Source organism: Mandrillus leucophaeus, unplaced genomic scaffold (genome assembly GCF_000951045.1).
Source record: "Mandrillus leucophaeus isolate KB7577 unplaced genomic scaffold, Mleu.le_1.0 Scaffold118, whole genome shotgun sequence".
In the NCBI taxonomy this organism is placed as follows: Eukaryota; Metazoa; Chordata; class Mammalia; order Primates; family Cercopithecidae; genus Mandrillus; species Mandrillus leucophaeus.
In genome coordinates this window covers 2031479-2050959 of record NW_012100098.1, presented here as the reverse complement: position 1 = coordinate 2050959, position 19481 = coordinate 2031479, and the positions used below count along the sequence as shown (strand labels likewise).

Here is a 19481-nt window from a genome sequence, read left to right as displayed (position 1 = left end):
TAGAGACGGGGTTTCACTGTGTTAGCCAGGATGGTCTCGATCTCCTGACCTCGTGATCTGCCCGCCTCGGCCTCCCAAAGTGCTGGGATTACAGGTGTGAGCCACCGCGTCCCGCGCAGATTTTCCTATTGAAAGATTTCTTTGGCTTTAGTGGGGAGAATAGGTTGGAACGGATGTGAGGATACAGTGTCCTTAACATGCCCAGTGTTAACAGGTTGTATTATTGAGGACATCATGATCCTTAGGTTTCTGTTAGTGTTCTGTGAGTAGGATAGATCTGGAGTAGGATAGAAAATATCTCCTTTATATCTAGTTTGTGAAACTTTCATGGGTGGTAGGGTGAGGAGAAGAAAAGGAATACAATGGGAACAGTAGGACCTCATGAAAGCTGGAGTCACGTAATATAGACAAATGGGAACTTGAGAGATAGGGAGGAAAAGAGAATGAGGGTAGAAGGAGGAAGGGAGATGGGGATGACTCGCGGGAGAGACAGTCAACTGATTGGCAATGACCAGTTAAACCTTCTGTGTGCCGATTAGGCTGTGTGGAGATGGGCCTTGTAAAGTGAGCAGATTGTGTAACTTGATGTAAATAGAGAGGTTCCAGACATCACCTCTAAATATCATAAGGCTGTGCTGTTTTCGAAGATGTGAGCTACTGCCCTAGCCTTCTAACAGTTCCCTCTGCTTTCTTCCTTGCCCTTCTATAAGACTACTCTCCACATGGCAGCCGCAGGGAGCTTTTAAAAACACAAATCAGATCATGTCACGTCTTATCTTGAAACCCTTCAGTGGCTTCCTGGTGCATTTTAGAATAAAATCCAAACTCTTTATCATGGCCTACCAAGTCTGAATACAATCAGGCTCTAGTCCACCCTCCCAGGACTGCCTCTCCTCCACTCTCTTTCTTGCACCTCCTCTGGCTTTCTGTTTCTTCAATACAGTGAGTCTTGCATACTTCAGGACCTTTGTTCCTGTCATTCCCTCTGCCCAGGATGCTGTTTTACCCAGGTCCTCTCATGATTCAACTGGAGTATCACTTCCTCAGAGTGGCTTTCTCTGAACCTTCATCCCAGTCAGTCTCTTTAAGATGATCCTGTTTTATTTTCTTATAACATATGACTTGTTATAACAACTGAACTGTTCTTCTTTTGGTTTCTTGTTTATTTATTTATTTATTTATTTATTTATTTATTTATTTATTTGAGACGGAGTCTTGCTCTGTCACCCAGGCTGGAGTGCAGTGGCCGGATCTCAGCTCACTGCAAGCTCCGCCTCCCCGGTTCACGCCATTCTCCTGCCTCAGCCTCTCGAGTAGCTGGGATTACAGGTGCCTGCCACCACCCTTGGCTAATTTTTTGTATTTTTAGTAGAGATGGGGTTTCACCATGTTGGCCAGGCTGGTCTCAAACTCCTGACCTCTGGTGATCCACCTGCCTTGACCTCCCAAAGTGCTGGGATTATAGGCATGAGCCACCTGGGATTACAGGTGCCTGCCACCACCCTTGGCTAATTTTTGTATTTTTAGTAGAGACGGGGTTTCACCATGTTGGCCAGGCTGGTCTCGAACTCCTGACCTCAGGTGATCCACCTGCCTTGACCTCCCAAAGTGCTGGGATTATAGGCATGAGCCACCTGGCCCGGCATAGAGAGGTTAAGTAATTCTAAGTGCCGGAGTTGCTTGTGGCCCTGCCAGACCCAGGACTGCGTCTCTCCAAAGGATGTGCCCTTAGTCACTGTGCGTTACTGTGGTTGTGTCTTTGATGCCTGTATCAGTATCTGGCCCTGAATAAGCACTTACTAAGTGTTTGGGAAGACAGGATGGGAAGAGACTGCAACAAGGGAGGCCAGCTAGGAGGCCATTGGTGTAACTCAGGATGAGTTAATGAAGACCTACATTAGTCATCATTTCGATGAGATCTCTGAACGTGGTTATGAAATTTTTATTTATTTTTGAGACAGGGTCTCACTTTGTTGCCCAGGCTGGAGTGCAGTGGCATGATCTCAGCTCACTGCAACCTCCACCTCCCAGGTTCAAGCGATTCTCCTGCCTCAGCCTCTCGAGTAGCTGGGATTACAGGTGCCTGCCACCACCCTTGGCTAATTTTTTGTATTTTTGGTAGAGACGGGGTTTCACCATGTTGGCCAGGCTGGTCTCAAACTCCTGACCTCTGGTGATCCACCTGCCTTGACCTCCCAAAGTGCTGGGATTATAGGCATGAGCCACCTGGCCCGGCATAGAGAGGTTAAGTAATTCTTTTTTTTAATTTTTTTTTTTTTTTGAGATGGAATTTCACTCTTGTTGCCCAGGCTGGAGTGCAGTGGCACAATCTCAGTTCACTGCACCCTCCACCTCCCAGGTTCAAGCGATTCTCCTGCCTCAGCCTCTCGAGTAGCTGGGATTACAGGTGCCTGCCACCACCCTTGGCTAATTTTTTGTATTTTAGTAGAGACGGGGTTTCACCATGTTGGCCAGGCTGGTCTCAAACTCCTGACCTCTGGTGATCCACCTGCCTTGACCTCCCAAAGTGCTGGGATTATAGGCATGAGCCACCTGGCCCGGCATAGAGAGGTTAAGTAATTCTAAGTGCCGGAGTTGCTTGTGGCCCTGCCAGACCCAGGACTGCGTCTCTCCAAAGGATGTGCCCTTAGTCACTGTGCGTTACTGTGGTTGTGTCTTTGATGCCTGTATCAGTATCTGGCCCTGAATAAGCACTTACTAAGTGTTTGGGAAGACAGGATGGGAAGAGACTGCAACAAGGGAGGCCAGCTAGGAGGCCATTGGTGTAACTCAGGATGAGTTAATGAAGACCTACATTAGTCATCATTTCGATGAGATCTCTGAACGTGGTTATGAAATTTTTATTTATTTTTGAGACAGGGTCTCACTTTGTTGCCCAGGCTGGAGTGCAGTGGCATGATCTCAGCTCACTGCAGCCTTGACCTCCTGGGCTCAAGTGATCGTTCCACCTCAGGCTCCCTAGTAGTTGAAACTACAGACATGAACCACTATGCCCAGCTTTTTTAAAATTTATTTTAATTTTTATAGAGACAGAGTCTCACTATGTTGTCCAGGCTGGTCTTGAATCCCTGTTCTCAAGCGATCCTCGCCCCTTGGCCTCCTGAAGTGCTGGGATTATAGGCATCACCACCACGCTCAGCCAGTTATTGAAATTTTAAGAGTCAATGAGCTTTTAATAGGGGGTAGTAATAGAGGAAGGAAGTCAGAAAGCTTTAAGGAAAGCCCCTACTTTGGACTGGAACTGGGGACACCTGGTAGCTTCACAGTTCTCCTGATAAGCACTTTCAGAACAAGCAGAAGGAGGTGTTGAAAGAGAAAACTGGTGAGGTTGGAACCCTTGAGCCAAGTGGTGCTGGGGACTGAAGGAAAGTTCAGGGAGGGTGAAAGTGGTAGATGGGGAAGCACGTGAATTTGGGCAATTTATGTGGATCAGGTCTGCTCAGAATGGAAAATTTTGCAGAAATCTTCAGAATAATAACCCCTGGTAAGTGGGTGATAATTGAGAAACATGGCTGATGGGAGTAGAGTTACACCCCATGTCTTATGATGAACCTGAAAAAGCTCTAAGACAAGAGTTCTGAAGGAGACCTGGATTCTAGTGCCCAGTGACTGTGGCACATGTTGGAGCTCAGTAAATATTTGCTGAGCGAATGAATGAATGGCTCTGTAGGGAGTGGGTCAACTTTTCTGAGGGTTATAGTCAGTTTATGGTAAGCAATCAGTAAATATTTGCTCATATTATTGAATAAAAATATCAACTGTAGATAGCAGTTTCTCTTCTCATTACGTTGCACATACCCCTCCACCCTCTCCTCACACATACTAGGTATTCTTTCCATATGTGAGAATTGGGGAACCTGTGGGCATTCTTTTTATCTGGTTTTCCCAGATCTGCTGGGGAGCTTCAGTAGGAGAGATGTGGGCAGACTTGCCAAGCAGAGACTTGAGCAGAGAATTGGGGACAATTCAGACTGCAAATTTACTTCCTTCAAAATCTGTAGGTAATTGTCTTAGCTCATGGTTTGCTTTGGCAAGGGTAGACAGGGTCATGGTAGTAATCAGGACACAGAAAAGCGATCATGTCTATTCTAAATCTGCTGCCAGGTAACAGCAACAGATCTTAGATAATGGAGAGGTTGGTTGTTTCCCATAGGTAGTAAGAAGTTTACTGATCCTGGTCTTGGTAGTCAGGAAGTCATAATATATGTATTGGTTTTCGATTTCTGCCATAACGAATTACCACATATTTGGTGGCTTAAAAAACACAAATTTATCATCTAACACTTCTATAGTTCGGAAATCTGATACAGGTCTCACTGGACTAAAATCAAAGTGTTGGTGGGACTGTTTCTTTCTGGAAGTTCTAGGAGAGAATATGTTTCCTTGCCTTTGCCATCCTCTAGAGACTGCCTGCATTCCTTGGCTCATAGTTCCCTTCCTCCATCTCCAAAGCCAGAAACATAGCATCTCTCAGAACCTACTTTTGTCATCAGATTTTTCTCTGACTCTAGTCTTCCGTCTCTCTCTTTCACGTTAAGGATCCTTATTATTACACTGAGATTATATAATGGTTTTCATAATTTAGGAAGATCTCCTTATTGTAAGATCAGCTGATTAGCAACCTTACCTCCGTCTGCAACCTTAATCCTCTTTGCCATTATAAGGCAACATATTCACAAACTCTAGGGATTAGGATGTGCATCTCTTTAGAGGACTATTAATCTCTCTATCACAGTGTACTATCTAGTAATCTATACTGAACAGGAGTGACTCCAAGTGGGGTTCAGCAAAAGAATCACTGAGAAACCAGAGCTGTTTTGGAATTTTAAGCCTCTGGCAGGCTGCTGAACAGTTAGAATGGGAAGCTCATGGGTATTTAGGAGCTCATGGCCACTGAGAAGAGGAAGTCTGGAACAGCTGCATGAGTCCCCGTGGATTTTTTTTTTCTATAGGGTGTTTTCATTCAGTGAGAAAGTATTTGAGGGCATTGGAGAGTTGGGGACCCATGGGTCAGATTTGGTGATGGGCTCTCCAAAGGGCCAGCATTCCGAGGCTCTGCTGGATAAAGAGGAGGATGGAAGTGAATAAGGAGATGAAGAACTATTGGAGGTCTGGTCAGTAAAGGGCAGTTTGGGGTGCAGGATTCTGGAGCGCTAATGATTTAAGAAAGTAATAATGTGGATCTTAAGCTATTCTTAACTGTGGGCATTAATCCCTGATTAGTCCCTCTGACTAAATGGCCAGGTTCTTTGCTTTTGGCAGTCTTAGCATACTGACTTACTAATGTTAGTAAGGAACACAGACTTGATTAGAGTTCTTATCCCACTTAGCTTTTGTGAGATCTTAGCCTTGATTTAGAACTGTTTTGAGGATTAAGTGAGGCAATATATGTAAAACACAATGTGAGGTATATAAGTGTATTACCGTGGTTTGCTGATTAGAAACCCTGGAAATGGCTGGGCGTGGTGGCTCACACCTGTAATACCAGCACTTCTGCTACTCGTGCGGCTGAAGCAGGACAATTACTTGAACCTGGGAGACGGAGGTTGCAGTGAGCTGAGATGGCACCTCTGCACTCTCCAGCCTGGTGACAGAGCAAGACTCTGTCTCAAAACAAACAAACAAACAAACCCTGGAAATCATCTCTATATTTGTTGATTTTTAAATAGTTGAATGTATTAGAACTCAATAAACACTTGACTTTTTTGGGGGGGCTCTTGGCAGGGTTAGCGGTGGGAGTGAAGTAGAATGGTATTGTATATACTCTCTGAAAACACTGAAAAAGATGAAAGGGTTCTTTGAGGTAAAAAATCTGAGACCTACTGCAGGAAAGGAGGTGGGATTCATTTGGGCAGGTCCACCACCACGCAGGTCCAGAGAGGAGCCTCAGGGGAAGTGTGTTAGAGAGAGAGCTTGAGGTGGGCTCTGCTCCCCACCTTCCCTGTCCCCTGTAACCTCTGTGGCTGCTTCCAGGAGCTGGGGCCATTACGTAAGACTTAGCTCTGCCCGTGCCTTTTAATTTCCATTTACTGTAAGTGAGAATCTGGTCTGCTACTCAGTTATAATTCATTCATTTTTCAAGGCTCATAACAATGCTTTCTCTCTCAAGGCTTGCTTTGCAATTTCAGCATTTTAATATGTATTTAACCCTCTTAGTTCTTTTTATCTTTCTAGTCCTTGAGGTAGGCACTCAAGTCAATTCACATTTACGTAGTGGGTCATTATCAGTGAACTAAGAGGAAGTTCAGAAAAGAGGATACTCAGAAATAGGGTTTTTTCCGTCCCCCTTCCCTCCCCTTCCCTCCCCTCCCCTCCCCTCCCCTCCCCTTCCCTCCCCTCCTCTCACCTCTTCTTTCCTTTCCCTTCTCTCCTAAGCTTATATAATGTGTTTCTCATGATTCTAATCTTTTCTGAGTCACAAGCCCCTTTGAGAATCTGATGAAAGTTATGGACCCTCTCCCAGGAAAAGTGCACATTCACACATATTCCCACAGATCCTCTGAAGCCCATTTACAAGCACCCTAGAAATCCATGGACCACAATTGAGAGATCTTTTTTGCCATAAATAAATGATAGTATCAGAGGAAATAATAGCTAATTTGTGAGAAATCTGCAGCAAGCACAGACCAAAGAGACCTGATGTTCCTTTCTTTTCATTTTTAATGATTTTAAACACACTTTGTATGTGCCTGAAATTTATGGATCATTTCAAGCATATAGCAAAGTAGAGAGATTTTTGCATAATGGGTCATCATGTACCCATGACTTGGCTTCAACAATGAACACACCATCTGTTTTTTTTTTTTTTTTGAGGCAGGGTCTTGCTCTGTTGGCCATGCTGGAGTTTGGTGGTGCAAACACAGCTCATTAGAGCCTCCAACTCCTGGGCTCAAGCAATTCTTTTTTTTTTTTTTTTGAGACGGAGTCTCGCTCTGCCGCCCAGGCTGGAATGCAGTGGCCGGATCTCAGCTCACTGCAAGCTCCGCCTCCCGGGTTCACGCCATTCTCCTGCCTCAGCCTCCTGAGTAGCTGGGACTACAGGCGCCCACCACCTTGCCCGGCTAGTTTTTTGTATTTTTTAGTAGAGATGGTCTCGATCTCCTGACCTCGTGATCCGCCCGTCTCGGCCTCCCAAAGTGCTGGGATTACAGGCTTGAGCCACCGCGCCCGGCCAACTCAAGCAATTCTTCCACCTGAGCCTCCAGAGTAGCTGGGACTACAGGCCCATACCACCACACCCAGCTAATTTTTGAATTTGTTGTAGGGACGAGGTTTCACTATGTTACCCAGGCTGGTCTCGAACTCCTAGCCTCAAGCGATCCTCCCACCTCAGCTTCCAAAGCTCTGGGGTTATAGGCATCAGTCACAGAGCCTGGCCACACAATCTTGTTTCATCTATGTTCATCTATTCTCCAAATCTCAGACATATTCATTCATGAGTAAAAATTTCAGTGTGTAGCCCTAAAGATTAAAGACTCTTTTAAAAAACGACATAACTGCCATAACACAGAAGATTATTATTATACTGAAAAAATAGTTTCCTAATATAATCAAATTTTCATTTAGTTGTTTACATTTATGCGAGTACCTTGTAGTTTTTTTTTTTTTAAATACTTGCTTTATTTGAACCAGGATTCAAACAAAGTCCACACGTTCACATTCAAGCCTGACCTTTCAAATGCTTTCGCTAATGGTTATTGACAGTGGCTCTGTTTTCTTTGGCAAGACAAAGAAAATGGATGAACAATTATTCAGTGAATTTAGGCTGTGGTTAACCAATCTAAATTAAGGAAACTAACAAACAACAAGAAAGTTTTTCAATCTGAATTTTTCAGATGATTGACCTTGCTCTTTGTATTTTGCAGTTACAATTTTAAAGAAATCAATCATCTCTCCTACCCTCCCTCCCTCTGTTCCTCTGGATTCCCACTGTGTTCTCTGCTATGTCAGGTGTCTGAAGACAGTACCAAGTATTATAATTAATTGATTCCTATCCTCTGGATATTAAAAACCAGTAGGGGAGCCAACATGAATAATTATTCATATATATAATTATTTATATATATAGTTTTATGAGAAAACATCTGATCAATTATCGAAGAGTTTATAAAACTAATAAACATTCATTGAAATGTATGGGATACTTACCATGTGCTGGACATTGTACTGGGTGCTGGGTAGATATTGATGAATATAAGACACAGTACCCATCCTTCTAGAACTTTTGAGGGGACACAGTCTGGATTTTGCTGATTGTATTCCCATGGTGTTGTTTTTCAAGGAACTGTGTTTTATTGTACTTTCAGTAAACTGGTATTTGGATTTAGAGGCTTGATCAGATTCAGGGACAATTTAATTGGTAAGATTACCTCATGGGTGGTGATATGGTCTCTCATTAGGAGGCATACAATGTCTGATTGTCTCTTCTTTGTGATGTTAGTGGCTGTTGAAAATCAGTGCAATCCATTAGGGATTGCAAAATGGTTTTGTTCCATCATTCCCTTTTCATTTATTCTCTTCCATAATGAGAAGCTTTTCTCATCTACTCTGTGGTACCACTCTATGGTACAGTTTATCTAGGAAACGCCAGATAAATTATTTGCCAGTTTTCAAAGTAATGAGTTGGTTCATTAGTGTTATCCTCCAAATGTGACCAATTAGTTAATTTTAAAAGTGACCGTGTGAGGCCAGGTGTGGTGGCTCACACCTGTAATCCTAGCACTTTGGGAGGCTGAGGAAGGAAGATCACTTGAGCTTAGGAGTTTGAGACCAGCCTGGGCAACATAGTGAGACCCCCCCAACTCTGCCACCTCTCTATTTTAAAAATAAATAAATAAATAAACAAATAAAATAAAAGTGACCTTGTGAAGTGAACTCATGAATCTTAACATATTGACATGGTCAATCTGTTGTAGGCATTACCCTACTGATGCTCAAATTGTCCTATTTTTTGGCAAGAGACCCCTTTAAATTGGCTCCTGAGTCCTTAGGACACAACCCTAGTTGTCTTTGAGTGCTTCCTTAGTATCTAACATAATAAGATGTTTTAGATTTACCTTGTACATTTCCTGGCTGGGACCTATGACCAACCATTTCTCCAAGGGGCTCTGATTCCTTTTATTACAAAATGGTATTTTAAGAGACTATAATGTAGGTACTAATTATACTCATTGCTACTGATTGATCATTTTTTTCTAAGCCTTTGAGTGGGCAGAGCTAGAAAATATAAATTTGTAAATTTAAAAACATTAAAAATAAAAACACATTATATATTATTGTTGATACTTCCAATTCAAATTTAGGACTGCATGGCTCTTATTTACCTTTTGTCTTAAAACTGTATCTCCTTTCTCCCTTGCCAAGAATCCCAGTCCTCAGCCGCATTGGGAGTGACAGAATAAGTTCACATAGCTACTTGTTTGTTTAATCTCACAACACACAACAAGCCTCAGAATACCAACACCAGCACTACAACCAAAAATAAGATAACCAAAAGCAGTTTGAGATCTTTTAAAATTCTTCTTTGTCCTTCGAGTATATGCCACTAAGGATGTTTAGTCAGTTTATTATGTTTTAATGTTACTTAGATTAATTTCTCTTGGAATTTACACTATCAATTTGACCTTTGTTTTCATTTTGTTTTTGATTTTGGGGAATTACTTTAAAATTTTTAATTTTACGTTATGTAAATTATTTACAAAATAAGGTATATTCAAAAAAGTCTAGCTTCTATCTTTGTCTCTTGCATCTTATTCTCTCCTTCCTCTCTAGGTAACTATGTAAAAAAATCTTTTGTGACTTTTTCTTCTTTTATTTGTTATTTATTTATTTATTTATTTATTTGAGATGGAGTCTCGCGCTGTCATCCAGGCTGGAGTGCAGTGGCGTAATCTTGGCTCACTGCAACATCTGCCTCCTAGGTTCAAGCGATTCTCCTGCCTTAGCCTCCCAAGTAGCTGGGATTATAGGCGTGCACCACCATACCCGGCTAATTTTTGTATTTTTAGTAGAGATGGGGTTTCACCATGTTGGCAAGGCTGGTCTTGAACTCCTGACCTCAAGTGATCCACCTGCCTTGGGCTCCCAGAGTGCTGAGATTATAGGCATGAGCCGCCGTGGTCGGCCTATTTGTTTTAAAATGTAAGCAAACACTTATGATTTGTCATACAGTTTTCTCCATCTTGCTTTTTAAACTTAACGTTATATTGTGGAGTCTCCATTTTTCCATGGTAGTAATAATATATAATTTTAAGTGTCTATAAAGCTAATTTAATAAATAAAATATCCTAAGTAGATATTAGACTATTTTATTTACTTCCCTAAAAATTTGTTTATTCCAGTTGGCCTCAAAAACTGTATTTGAATCTTCCCATTGGGAAAATGGATTGCCTTATGTTCAGAGTTGTCTTATTTGGGAGCATAGATGATAACTACAAAATAGTAACTTTGGAACAGTAAGCTGGAAACTTGAGGGGGTTCTAGAAGGAAGGTGATATTGTTTGGCTATTTGTCCCCACCAAATATGTTAAAATGTAATCCCCCAATGTTGGAGACGGGGTCTGGTGGGAGATGTTTGAGTCATGGGGTCAGATGCCTCATGAATGTCTTGATGCCATCCTCACAGTAATGAATGAGTTCTTGCTCTGAGTTCACACAAGATCTGGTTGTTTAAAAGTCTGGGCCCTCCCCTCTCTCTTGTCCCCTGTCTTTCCATGTTATATGCCAGCTTCCCTTTTGCCTTCTGCTATGATTGTGAGCTTCCTGACTCTCACCAGAAGCAGATGCTAGCACCACACTTCCTGTACAACCTGCAGAACTGTGAGCCAAGATAAACCTATTTTCTTAATAAATTACCCAGTCTCAGGTATTCCGTTATAGCAACGTAAACGGACTAATACAGGAGAGGTGGGGATTTAATGTGCTGGAAAGTTTGGGGAAGTGGGATGTTAGATGACTAGATGACCTGACAATATGAGCAAAGGCATGAAGGTGGGAATGTGCACAGTGTTCTCGGGATCAGTCAGCTTGGCTGGAGTTGCAGGTTTGAGAAGGGAAATAGATTGCCAGGGAAATCAGCTAAGAGTTTTTTTGAAATAATTCAGGGTCTTGTGATTCAGGGTATTGATAGGATAGGTGCCATTATATTCATTCTTTTAAAACGTTTAAATTTTATTTTGAAATTGACAAGTAATATTTAAGTAATATTGTAGATATTCATTGGGGTGCATAGTGATGTTTCAATACATTTAATGTATAGTGATCACATCAGAGTAATTAGCATATCTATCATTTAAAACATTTATTATTTCTTTGTGTTGAGGTTACTCAATATCTTCCTTCTAGCTGTTTGAAACTCTGTATTATAGTCATCCTACTGTAGTATAGAACACTAGAACTTACTCTTCCTATACAGTTGTAATTTTTTATCCTTTAGCAAATCTCTCCCTACCCTCTTCCCCCTTGCCTTCCCAGTCTCTAATATTCTCTGTTATACTTCTTATTTCTATGAGATCAACTTTTTTTAGCTTCCACATATGAGTGAGAACATGCAGTGTTTAACTTTCTGTTCCTGGCTGGCTTCACTTAACATAATGTCCTTCAGTTCCATCCATATTGCCTCAAATGACAGGATTTTATCCTTTTTATGGCTGAATAGTATTCCATTGTGTATATATGCCACATTTTCTTTTTTTTTTTCTTTTTTCTTTTTTTTTTGAGACGGAGTCTTGCTCTGTCGCCCAGGCTGGAGTGCAGTGGCCGGATCTCGGCTCACTGCAAGCTCCGCCTCCCGGGTTTACGATATTCTCCTGCCTCAGCCTCCCGAGTAGCTGGGACTGCAGGCGCCCGCCACCTCGCCTGGCTAGTTTTTTTGTATTTTTTTAGTAGAGACGGGGTTTCACCGTGTTAGCCAGGATGGTCTCGATCTCCTGACCTCGTGATCCGCCTGCCTCGGCCTCCCAAAGTACTGGGATTACAGGCTTGAGCCACCGCGCCCGACCATGCCACATTTTCTTTATCCATTAATCTGTTGTTGGACACCTAGGATGATTTCGTATCTTGGCTATTATGAATAATGCTGCGATAAACATGGGGATGCAGATATCTCTTTAATGTAGTGATTTCCTTTCCTTTGGATAAATGCCTAGTAGTGAGATTACTGGATTATATGGTAGTTCTATTTGTAGTTTTTTTGAGGAACCTCCACTGTTCTCCACAGTGGCTGTACTAGTTTATATTCCCACCAACAGTGTATAAGGGTTGTTTCTTCTTCACATCCTGGCCAGCATTTGTTATATTTTGTCTTTTTGATAATAGCCATCCTTACTGGAGTGAGATGATACCTCATTGTAGTTTCGATTTGCATTTCCCTGATGATAAGTGACGTTGAGCGTTTTTTCATATATTTGTTAACTATTTGTTTGTCTTTTGAGAATTGTGTATTCGGTCTTTTAACAAAGATTTATTGAGCACCTATTATGTGAAAAGTCTGTGCTGGGTGCTAGGATACAGTGGCGAGGAAGATGGATGTAGTTCCTTCCTCAAGGAACAGAGGAGACTTTTTTTTTTTTTTGAGACAGAGTCTCACTCTGTTGCCCATGCTGGAGTACAATGGTGTGATATCAGCTCACTGCAACTTCTGCCTCTCCGGTTCAAGTGATTCTCCTGCCTCAGCCTCCTGAGTAGCTGGGACTATAGGCATGCACCGCCACACCCAGATAATTTTCTTATTTTTAGTAGAGACGGGGTTTCACCATGTTGTTCAGGCCAGTCTTGAACTCCTGACCTCAGGTGATCCACCTGCATTGGCCTCCCAAAGTGTTGGGATTACAGGTGTGAGCCACCACACCCGGCCAAGACATTTTATTACTAAGAGAATTGCAGTGTGCTGTGAGGGTATATAAATGGGGAACCTAGCTTAGTTTGGAAGTGGGGGTGCGTAATCAGGAAAGGCTTCTACGTAAGTGTGTTGAGGCTGAGATCAAAGAGAGGATGATCTTTTTGATCATTCTCAAAGGTGATGGCAGGTGGTGGGAGTGACAGGGAGAGAATGGTAGTTCCAGGAAGAGAGAGCAGCACTAAGTAAAGAAGGTGGGTGTGGTTCTACTAAAAAAAAAAAAAAAAAAAAGCCTAATATGATTTAAAGGGTTGGAGCATGTAGTGAAGAGTGGATGAGAGAAGAAAATTAATTTTTTAGAGAAATTGCAAAGGAAGAAAGACTTGGTAAGAAAAGGGAACTAGCTACCTGAAGGCATATGGTAGGCACTCAAAACATGTGGAATGGATGAATAAGTAACTTTGAAACTTCACCTGTGGGCTAATAAATGATGATGCCATTGGCAGGAATAAATAAATGAGCACAGGGTGTTAGTTTTGGAAGGAAAGTTAGTTGGGTTTTAGACACATGGTTCTTGAGGTGTGGCATCCTAGTGGCTTATCAGTTACTGAACCACAGTTTCAGATTGCAGTTGAAATTGTAAGTCTCAAGTGAGGAAAACAAAGAAGAGAGAGCTCTTTCTTGGAAATTACAGTTAGAGGAAGAAAAGGCCTAAGGATGAGACAGAGGAGGCCTGGTAAGTGGAGCAGGATGGAGAATTTCAAGGACAGTGTGTGGTAAACAGGCTCAAATGCTGCAAAGAGGCCAAGGAGACCAATCTACAGCAAATGGGACAACCTGCTTCATAGCACTTGCAAAATGCCAGCATGTTACACAGAGGTATAGATGGAGTGTGGAGGTGGAAAAGGCATGAGTTTTACAGCCAGAAGACCTGGGCTCATGACATGTCCTAGTAATCCCAGCTGCTCTGGAGGCTGAGGTAGGAGAATTGCTTGAGCCCAGGAGTTCAAGGCTGCAGTGAGCTATGATTGTATCACTGCAATATAGCCTGGTTGACCCATTCTCTCTCTCTCTCTTTTTTTTTTTTTTAAAGACCTAGGCTCAGTCCTAGGTCTGCCTTTTATGACATTTGTGACCCTGCGTCATCATTACTTAATGTTCTCTGAGTCTCAGTCTGCTCATTTATAAAATGAGAGAGAGAATGGCTGCCATATTTGCATCTAAAAGGTATTGTGAAGTTCAGATGTAAAAATGCATGTAAACCATTGTATTTTCCCCATAAGTATCTCAAAAGGATCTGGCATACACAAGATTTTTATATTTCAATGAGGTATGTGTATTACTGTGACTACTTATTTGTGTTTAAACAGAGACCAGATGAAGAAGCTGTGGTGGATCAGGGTGGGACCAGTACAATTCTCAACATTCACTATGAAAAAGAAGAGCTGGAAGGTAAGAACTGCTGTGCTGTGTAATCAGGGAAATTGGTGAGGGGCAGCCTGGTGTGGGAAGACCTGGCTCTATGTCCTAACTCTTTCTCACTAGCTGTATGACCTTGGGGAAAAATCACTTGATTTCCTTTAGCCTCAATTTCCTCATCTGGTAAATATAAGTGGGGATACTAATACCTGTACTACCTTATAGGGATATCATTAGGATCTAATTGCCCACATAGGGGATAGTGCTTTGAACACCGTGAATTCCAATATAAATATTAACAAATTACCTGTTCTTTGAGAATGTGATGTACTCAATTCGGTGCGTTGATTCTTGACAACTGCCTGGAAATACAAATATATACAAAACTTAAAGAGAAAATAAAATACAAATAGTTTTAAAAACTCAGTTTGGCTATAACACCCTATTTTTATCCCATTTCCAAAATTTACTGTTTCTATTCTAATTATACCCATTTCTGCCTGGCGTTTTCATCTAAACAAGAGGGAAAACAGGAACACACCTGTGACATACTCTGGAGTTCATAACATCAAAGTTATGTAAAAGCGCAGCTGAAGTGGAAAGGAAGGAAGAGGCATTTTGGATGACCCACTCTATCCAGTTTACCTTATTTCAGCTCTTCCTTTCTCTACACCTCACCTCCGGCTCCCCACATGACCGTTGTGTGGTGTCCTGCTTTCCTTCTTCCCTTGGGGACTAGCTGGTGTGTTAGGAGTGTTAGGAATTGGACCCACACCTGGCCATGGTTTTCTGATTATCAGTGTTGATGCTCAGTTTCATTAGAGGAAGGCTCATGTCCAGTATAGCTTTAATGAGAAGCCACATTTGGCTCAAAAGCCTTTGTGAAATCCCTGCAGCATCCCCTGCAATGTTGAAGGCTATGAAACAGCAACTTTCTGATGCCTGAGACAGCATGTGAAATGTTCTCTCTGTACTGCCTGTTCCCGTGACAGTTTTTTCATCAAAGTTGTACAACCTCCAGAGAAAACTTGTCCTTTTGATGGGGAGAACGGAAGCTGTAGAGGCTGACTCAGCCTCTGGGTCTGTTACCATGAGAACTGATGGTGGGTGGCTCTGTGGAGGTCAGTGGTGTTTGGGTATACCAAGGTGAAGTTTTCCAAGTTATTTTGACCAAATGGAAGAGAAAATGTGAGTTGCAGCAGTTGGGAGGGAGTGGGAGAAGGAAAGGGTGTGGAATGGAAGGCTAACATTTATTGAATGTTAGGCATTAGATTAGGCACCTTATACAAGTTGTCCTTTTCATCTTCATAGCACCCCAGGCAGGTAGGTATCATTATCCCTATTTTACACATGAGGAAACTGCTCAAGGTCATCGAGCCTAATAGCAAGTGAGGCTGGGGAGAGAATCCTGCTCTTTTCATTCTGCCACACAGCCTGCAAGGGAGGACAGTAACTATCATTAACCACCCAACCTCAGTATCTTGCCCCATCAAATAAAATTTTTGTATGTTGCTCTTGCCTTTTCTTCTGTTCTGATAATCCCAGGATCTCTCTACCCTCTCGTTGCATCTTGGGGCCACGTTGCTGTCAGTTTAGTTGTCCTATAGCAAGCACCATTGGACCTTTGCCCTCAGCAAAGAGGTAACCATTTATGAACACTCTTGTCTACTTGGGAGTAGAATAAGAAACCTGGACAAGCTCTCTTGAATCTTAATAACTGGTTCCATCCATGGAGATCAGGCAGTGGGAGCAGCTTCTCCAGATGACATCATCTGTTCTTTATGCATGTTCTACTTTGCTAAAAAAGAAAGCCTCCTATGATGATAGCCTTACTAGTGCATAGTGTGCTGGGAGATGGTCCTTTGTACACAGACTTTTTTGAAAACTAGAAGCTTATTTATGTTAACACTTAAAAAAAAAGCATTACATGCAAATGGTGGACAAGCTAGAACCGGATCTCAGGCCTGATGTGCTTCTAGACCAGCTCTGGAGAAGAGAAGAGAAAGTTGGGATTTGCTGTAGGGTTGGCTGTGCTGTGGGTTCCACCCAGACTCACTCTGAAGGCAGCCCTAGGACTCAATGAGGCTGTTCTCAGGGTAGTGTTATCTCTTGAAGGCATAGAATAAAATGAGTACCATTTTGATGGAACGCAGAAGCAAATTGTGTCCAGATTCAATATGCATGCCATGATACAAGGTTCTGTGGCTGCAAAAAAAATCTCCAGGTCTTCCTTCCCCTTTATTTCATACCTTCTGCCCACATGACATAAACTATAAATCACTGCCTTACCCCATTTTATTTATTTATATTAAACAACAACCTCTAGTCCAAGAATATGAGTTTTTTGTTTTTGTTTGTTTGTTTTTTGAGGCAGTCTTGCTCTGTCACACAGGCTGGAGTGCAGTGACCCAGTCTTGGCCCACTGCAGCCTTGACCTCCGGGGCTCAAGTGATCCTCCCACCCCAGCCTCCCAAGTAGCTGGGGCTACAGGCATGTCCCACCATGCCTGGCTATCCTTACCCCATTTTAAGAACTATTTCTGAGATTTAGTCTGTGCACATTGTTAGAAACTTTCTAAGTGTGGGTCTTTTTGCATAAATTAATTCTATCAGTAAGAGAAGTTGGATTAAGCCATTATGTTGCTTTTTTTTTTTTTTTAAAATATGTAGGAAGAGTCAAAAGCAAACATCAGAACACTTTCCAAAGATAAACTCAAGAACAGCAATAGTCCATGATGTGCTTCAGTGGACTTTCCCAGTCCCAGAGGAACAAGAGGCAGTTGCTTTAGTTAGAGGAATGGCTTTTTCCATTTTTTCCGGCAGATCATTATTCCAGATTAACTACTAGATTAATGAACTCTTCTAATATGTTTTTAACAGGGGTAAGAGCCATTTGGTCATATTTATAACTTTTAAAAAGGCTTACAGCTGCTTGACATGTGAGATTCACCTCCGCGGTTACTGACTTTGAGTTAACCTATGAGCCCAGAGGAGCCGAGCACCTTGTTGTATGTGCTAATGAGCTCAGTGTGAGTGCTGGGTGCAAAAAAAAAATCTCCAGGTCTTCCTTCCCCTTTATTTCATACCTTCTGCTCACATGACATAAACTGTAAATCACTGCCTTACCCCATTTTATTTATTTATATTAAACAACAACCTCTAGTCCAAGAATATGGGTTTTTTGTTTTTGTTTGTTTGTTTGTTTTTTGAGGCAGTCTTGCTCTGTCACACAGAACACTTTCTGGGCTTGAGTTAACCTGTAAGCCCAGAGGAGCTGAGCACCTTGTTGTATGTGCTAATGAGCTCTGTGTGAGTGCTGGGTAAACAGTGTGCATGTACTGCATTGTACCTTGGTAGGCCCAATCTCCATTTGCAGGGTAGGTCAAACCTATGGTTCCTGTCCTGCTTCACATGATTCATTGCCAGTTCACTAAAGATTGCTCTCTGCATGTGTATATGTACTTATTTTTTAAATATACAGTAAAATTACATCTTTCCCGTAATTTTTACTAAATTGGAATACTTTATTTGCACGCAGATAGTTCCAAAAGACTAGGTTTGACCCTTTTTGGAAAAAAGAATAGGGAGTTAGATGGGAAGAAATGGGATTTGGGCGAGTTGGTAGGTAGAAGAGCGGGGCAAAGAGCGGTTGAATGGCCAACAAAGTGACCACAGAATTAGTTTAATGAAGTCACTGGATGGCCAGATTCCAGTTAGATGGACTGGATTTTATTGGTGCTATATTCATTTCCTAGTGTCTGTCTGTCATCTTTTCTGCCAATTTTTCTCACAAAATCCAAATCCTTGCTTTAGAACCCCCACACTATAAAATGATGCCTGATTTTCTAACAGCCACTTGGTCCTTCTTAGCTCTGACCCCCTGCCGAACTTGACTTCTTTTTTGCCTGTCTCTCTGATATTTTCAAAAGGCAGGCATTGTGATTGGCTAATGTTCATGAGAATTGATTGTACTAAAGTAAGCTTTACCTTACTTCCTACAGAACCATTCAAGGCATCTACAGGATGTCTTCCCCATTATGCCTCAAACATACATAGTGGGAATTTAGATACTAAGCAAAACCATGTATTATTCAGTCAGCAAACATTTACTAAGCCCCTTCTGTGGTCCCTTTCTGCAGTAGTAAGTCAGGACAGTGAGAACAATTGAGCCATCATGTCTTTTCTGAAGAATAACCTAGCCTGAAACTTTCACAGGACTTGAACGTTAGAACCTGGACTAGCCATCATCTGGACAAGCCCGGGAAGTCATTTGGTCTGGCCTCCTTGTTTTACTTTAATAGTGACAGTGAGTAATGTAAACCAGTAACATGGAATCTAATAATGCAGTTTCTAATATCCAATCACTGCCTCCTCAATTTCTCCTTTAAAATTAAATAATACTAGCCATATACCAGTGTGAGCCCAGTGGAAGTATTTGGAATGGGCTCAAGGAGCAAGGAGAAGTAGAGGTTCTAGCCTGACCAGTAATCCTTTGCGGGATTTGTTGGGAAGAAGAAACCCATGGTTGGGATGTCTCTATTGAAGAACTGAAAGTCATCTCTCACTGAAGCTGTTCTTAACCTAAGCCCAGCTCTATCTAGCTGTACTAGATTTTACAACACCCAGGTCATCATTTTAGAGGCCAAAGTGGTTGTTTAGTTTTAAATTTTGTTTTGTTTTGTTTTGAGGCAGGGTCTCACTCTGTCACCCAGACTGAGTGCAGTGGTGCGATCGTGGCTCAACCTCCTGGGCTCAAGTGATCCTCCCACCTCAGCCTCCCAAGTAGTTGGGACTACAGGCATGCTCCACCATGCCTGTGCTAATTTTCTATTTTTTATAGAGGTGGAGTTTTGCTATGTTGCTCAGGCTGGTCTCAAACTACTGAATGCAAATGATCCTCCTTCCTTAGCCTCCCAGAGTGTTGAAATTACAGGTGTGGGCCTCTGTGCCTGGCCTGAAGTGGTTGTTCAGGATCTAATTATGCTTTTTACAGCCCATGGATTCTTCATGAACTGCCGCTGCCTGTTTTTCTGTCCTTGTACATCTCCTTTCCTTCCCTTTTCTACCTTGTCCTGGCTCGACTGGCCATCCTTTTGCCTCAGAACCAGCTCTGCACATTCCCACCTTAGGACCTGTGCACTTGATCTTCCCCCTTCTTGGAACACTCTTCTCCCAGGTCTTCTCATGGCCTCTCCCTCTTATCACTC

The 19481-nt window shown here is 42.2% G+C and overlaps 1 protein-coding gene across 2 annotated transcripts in view; it reads left to right on the top strand.

Moving 5' to 3' along the window:
- The window catches only part of SLC4A8 (solute carrier family 4, sodium bicarbonate cotransporter, member 8), a 129018-nt gene that overhangs the window by 41178 nt on the left and 68359 nt on the right, over nt 1-19481 (top strand). For both annotated transcript variants that reach the window (XM_012002467.1, XM_012002472.1), the window contains one exon: nt 14227-14308. In XM_012002467.1, coding sequence (XP_011857857.1) covers nt 14227-14308 — 82 coding nt within the window. The remainder of the gene's footprint in view (nt 1-14226; nt 14309-19481) is intronic.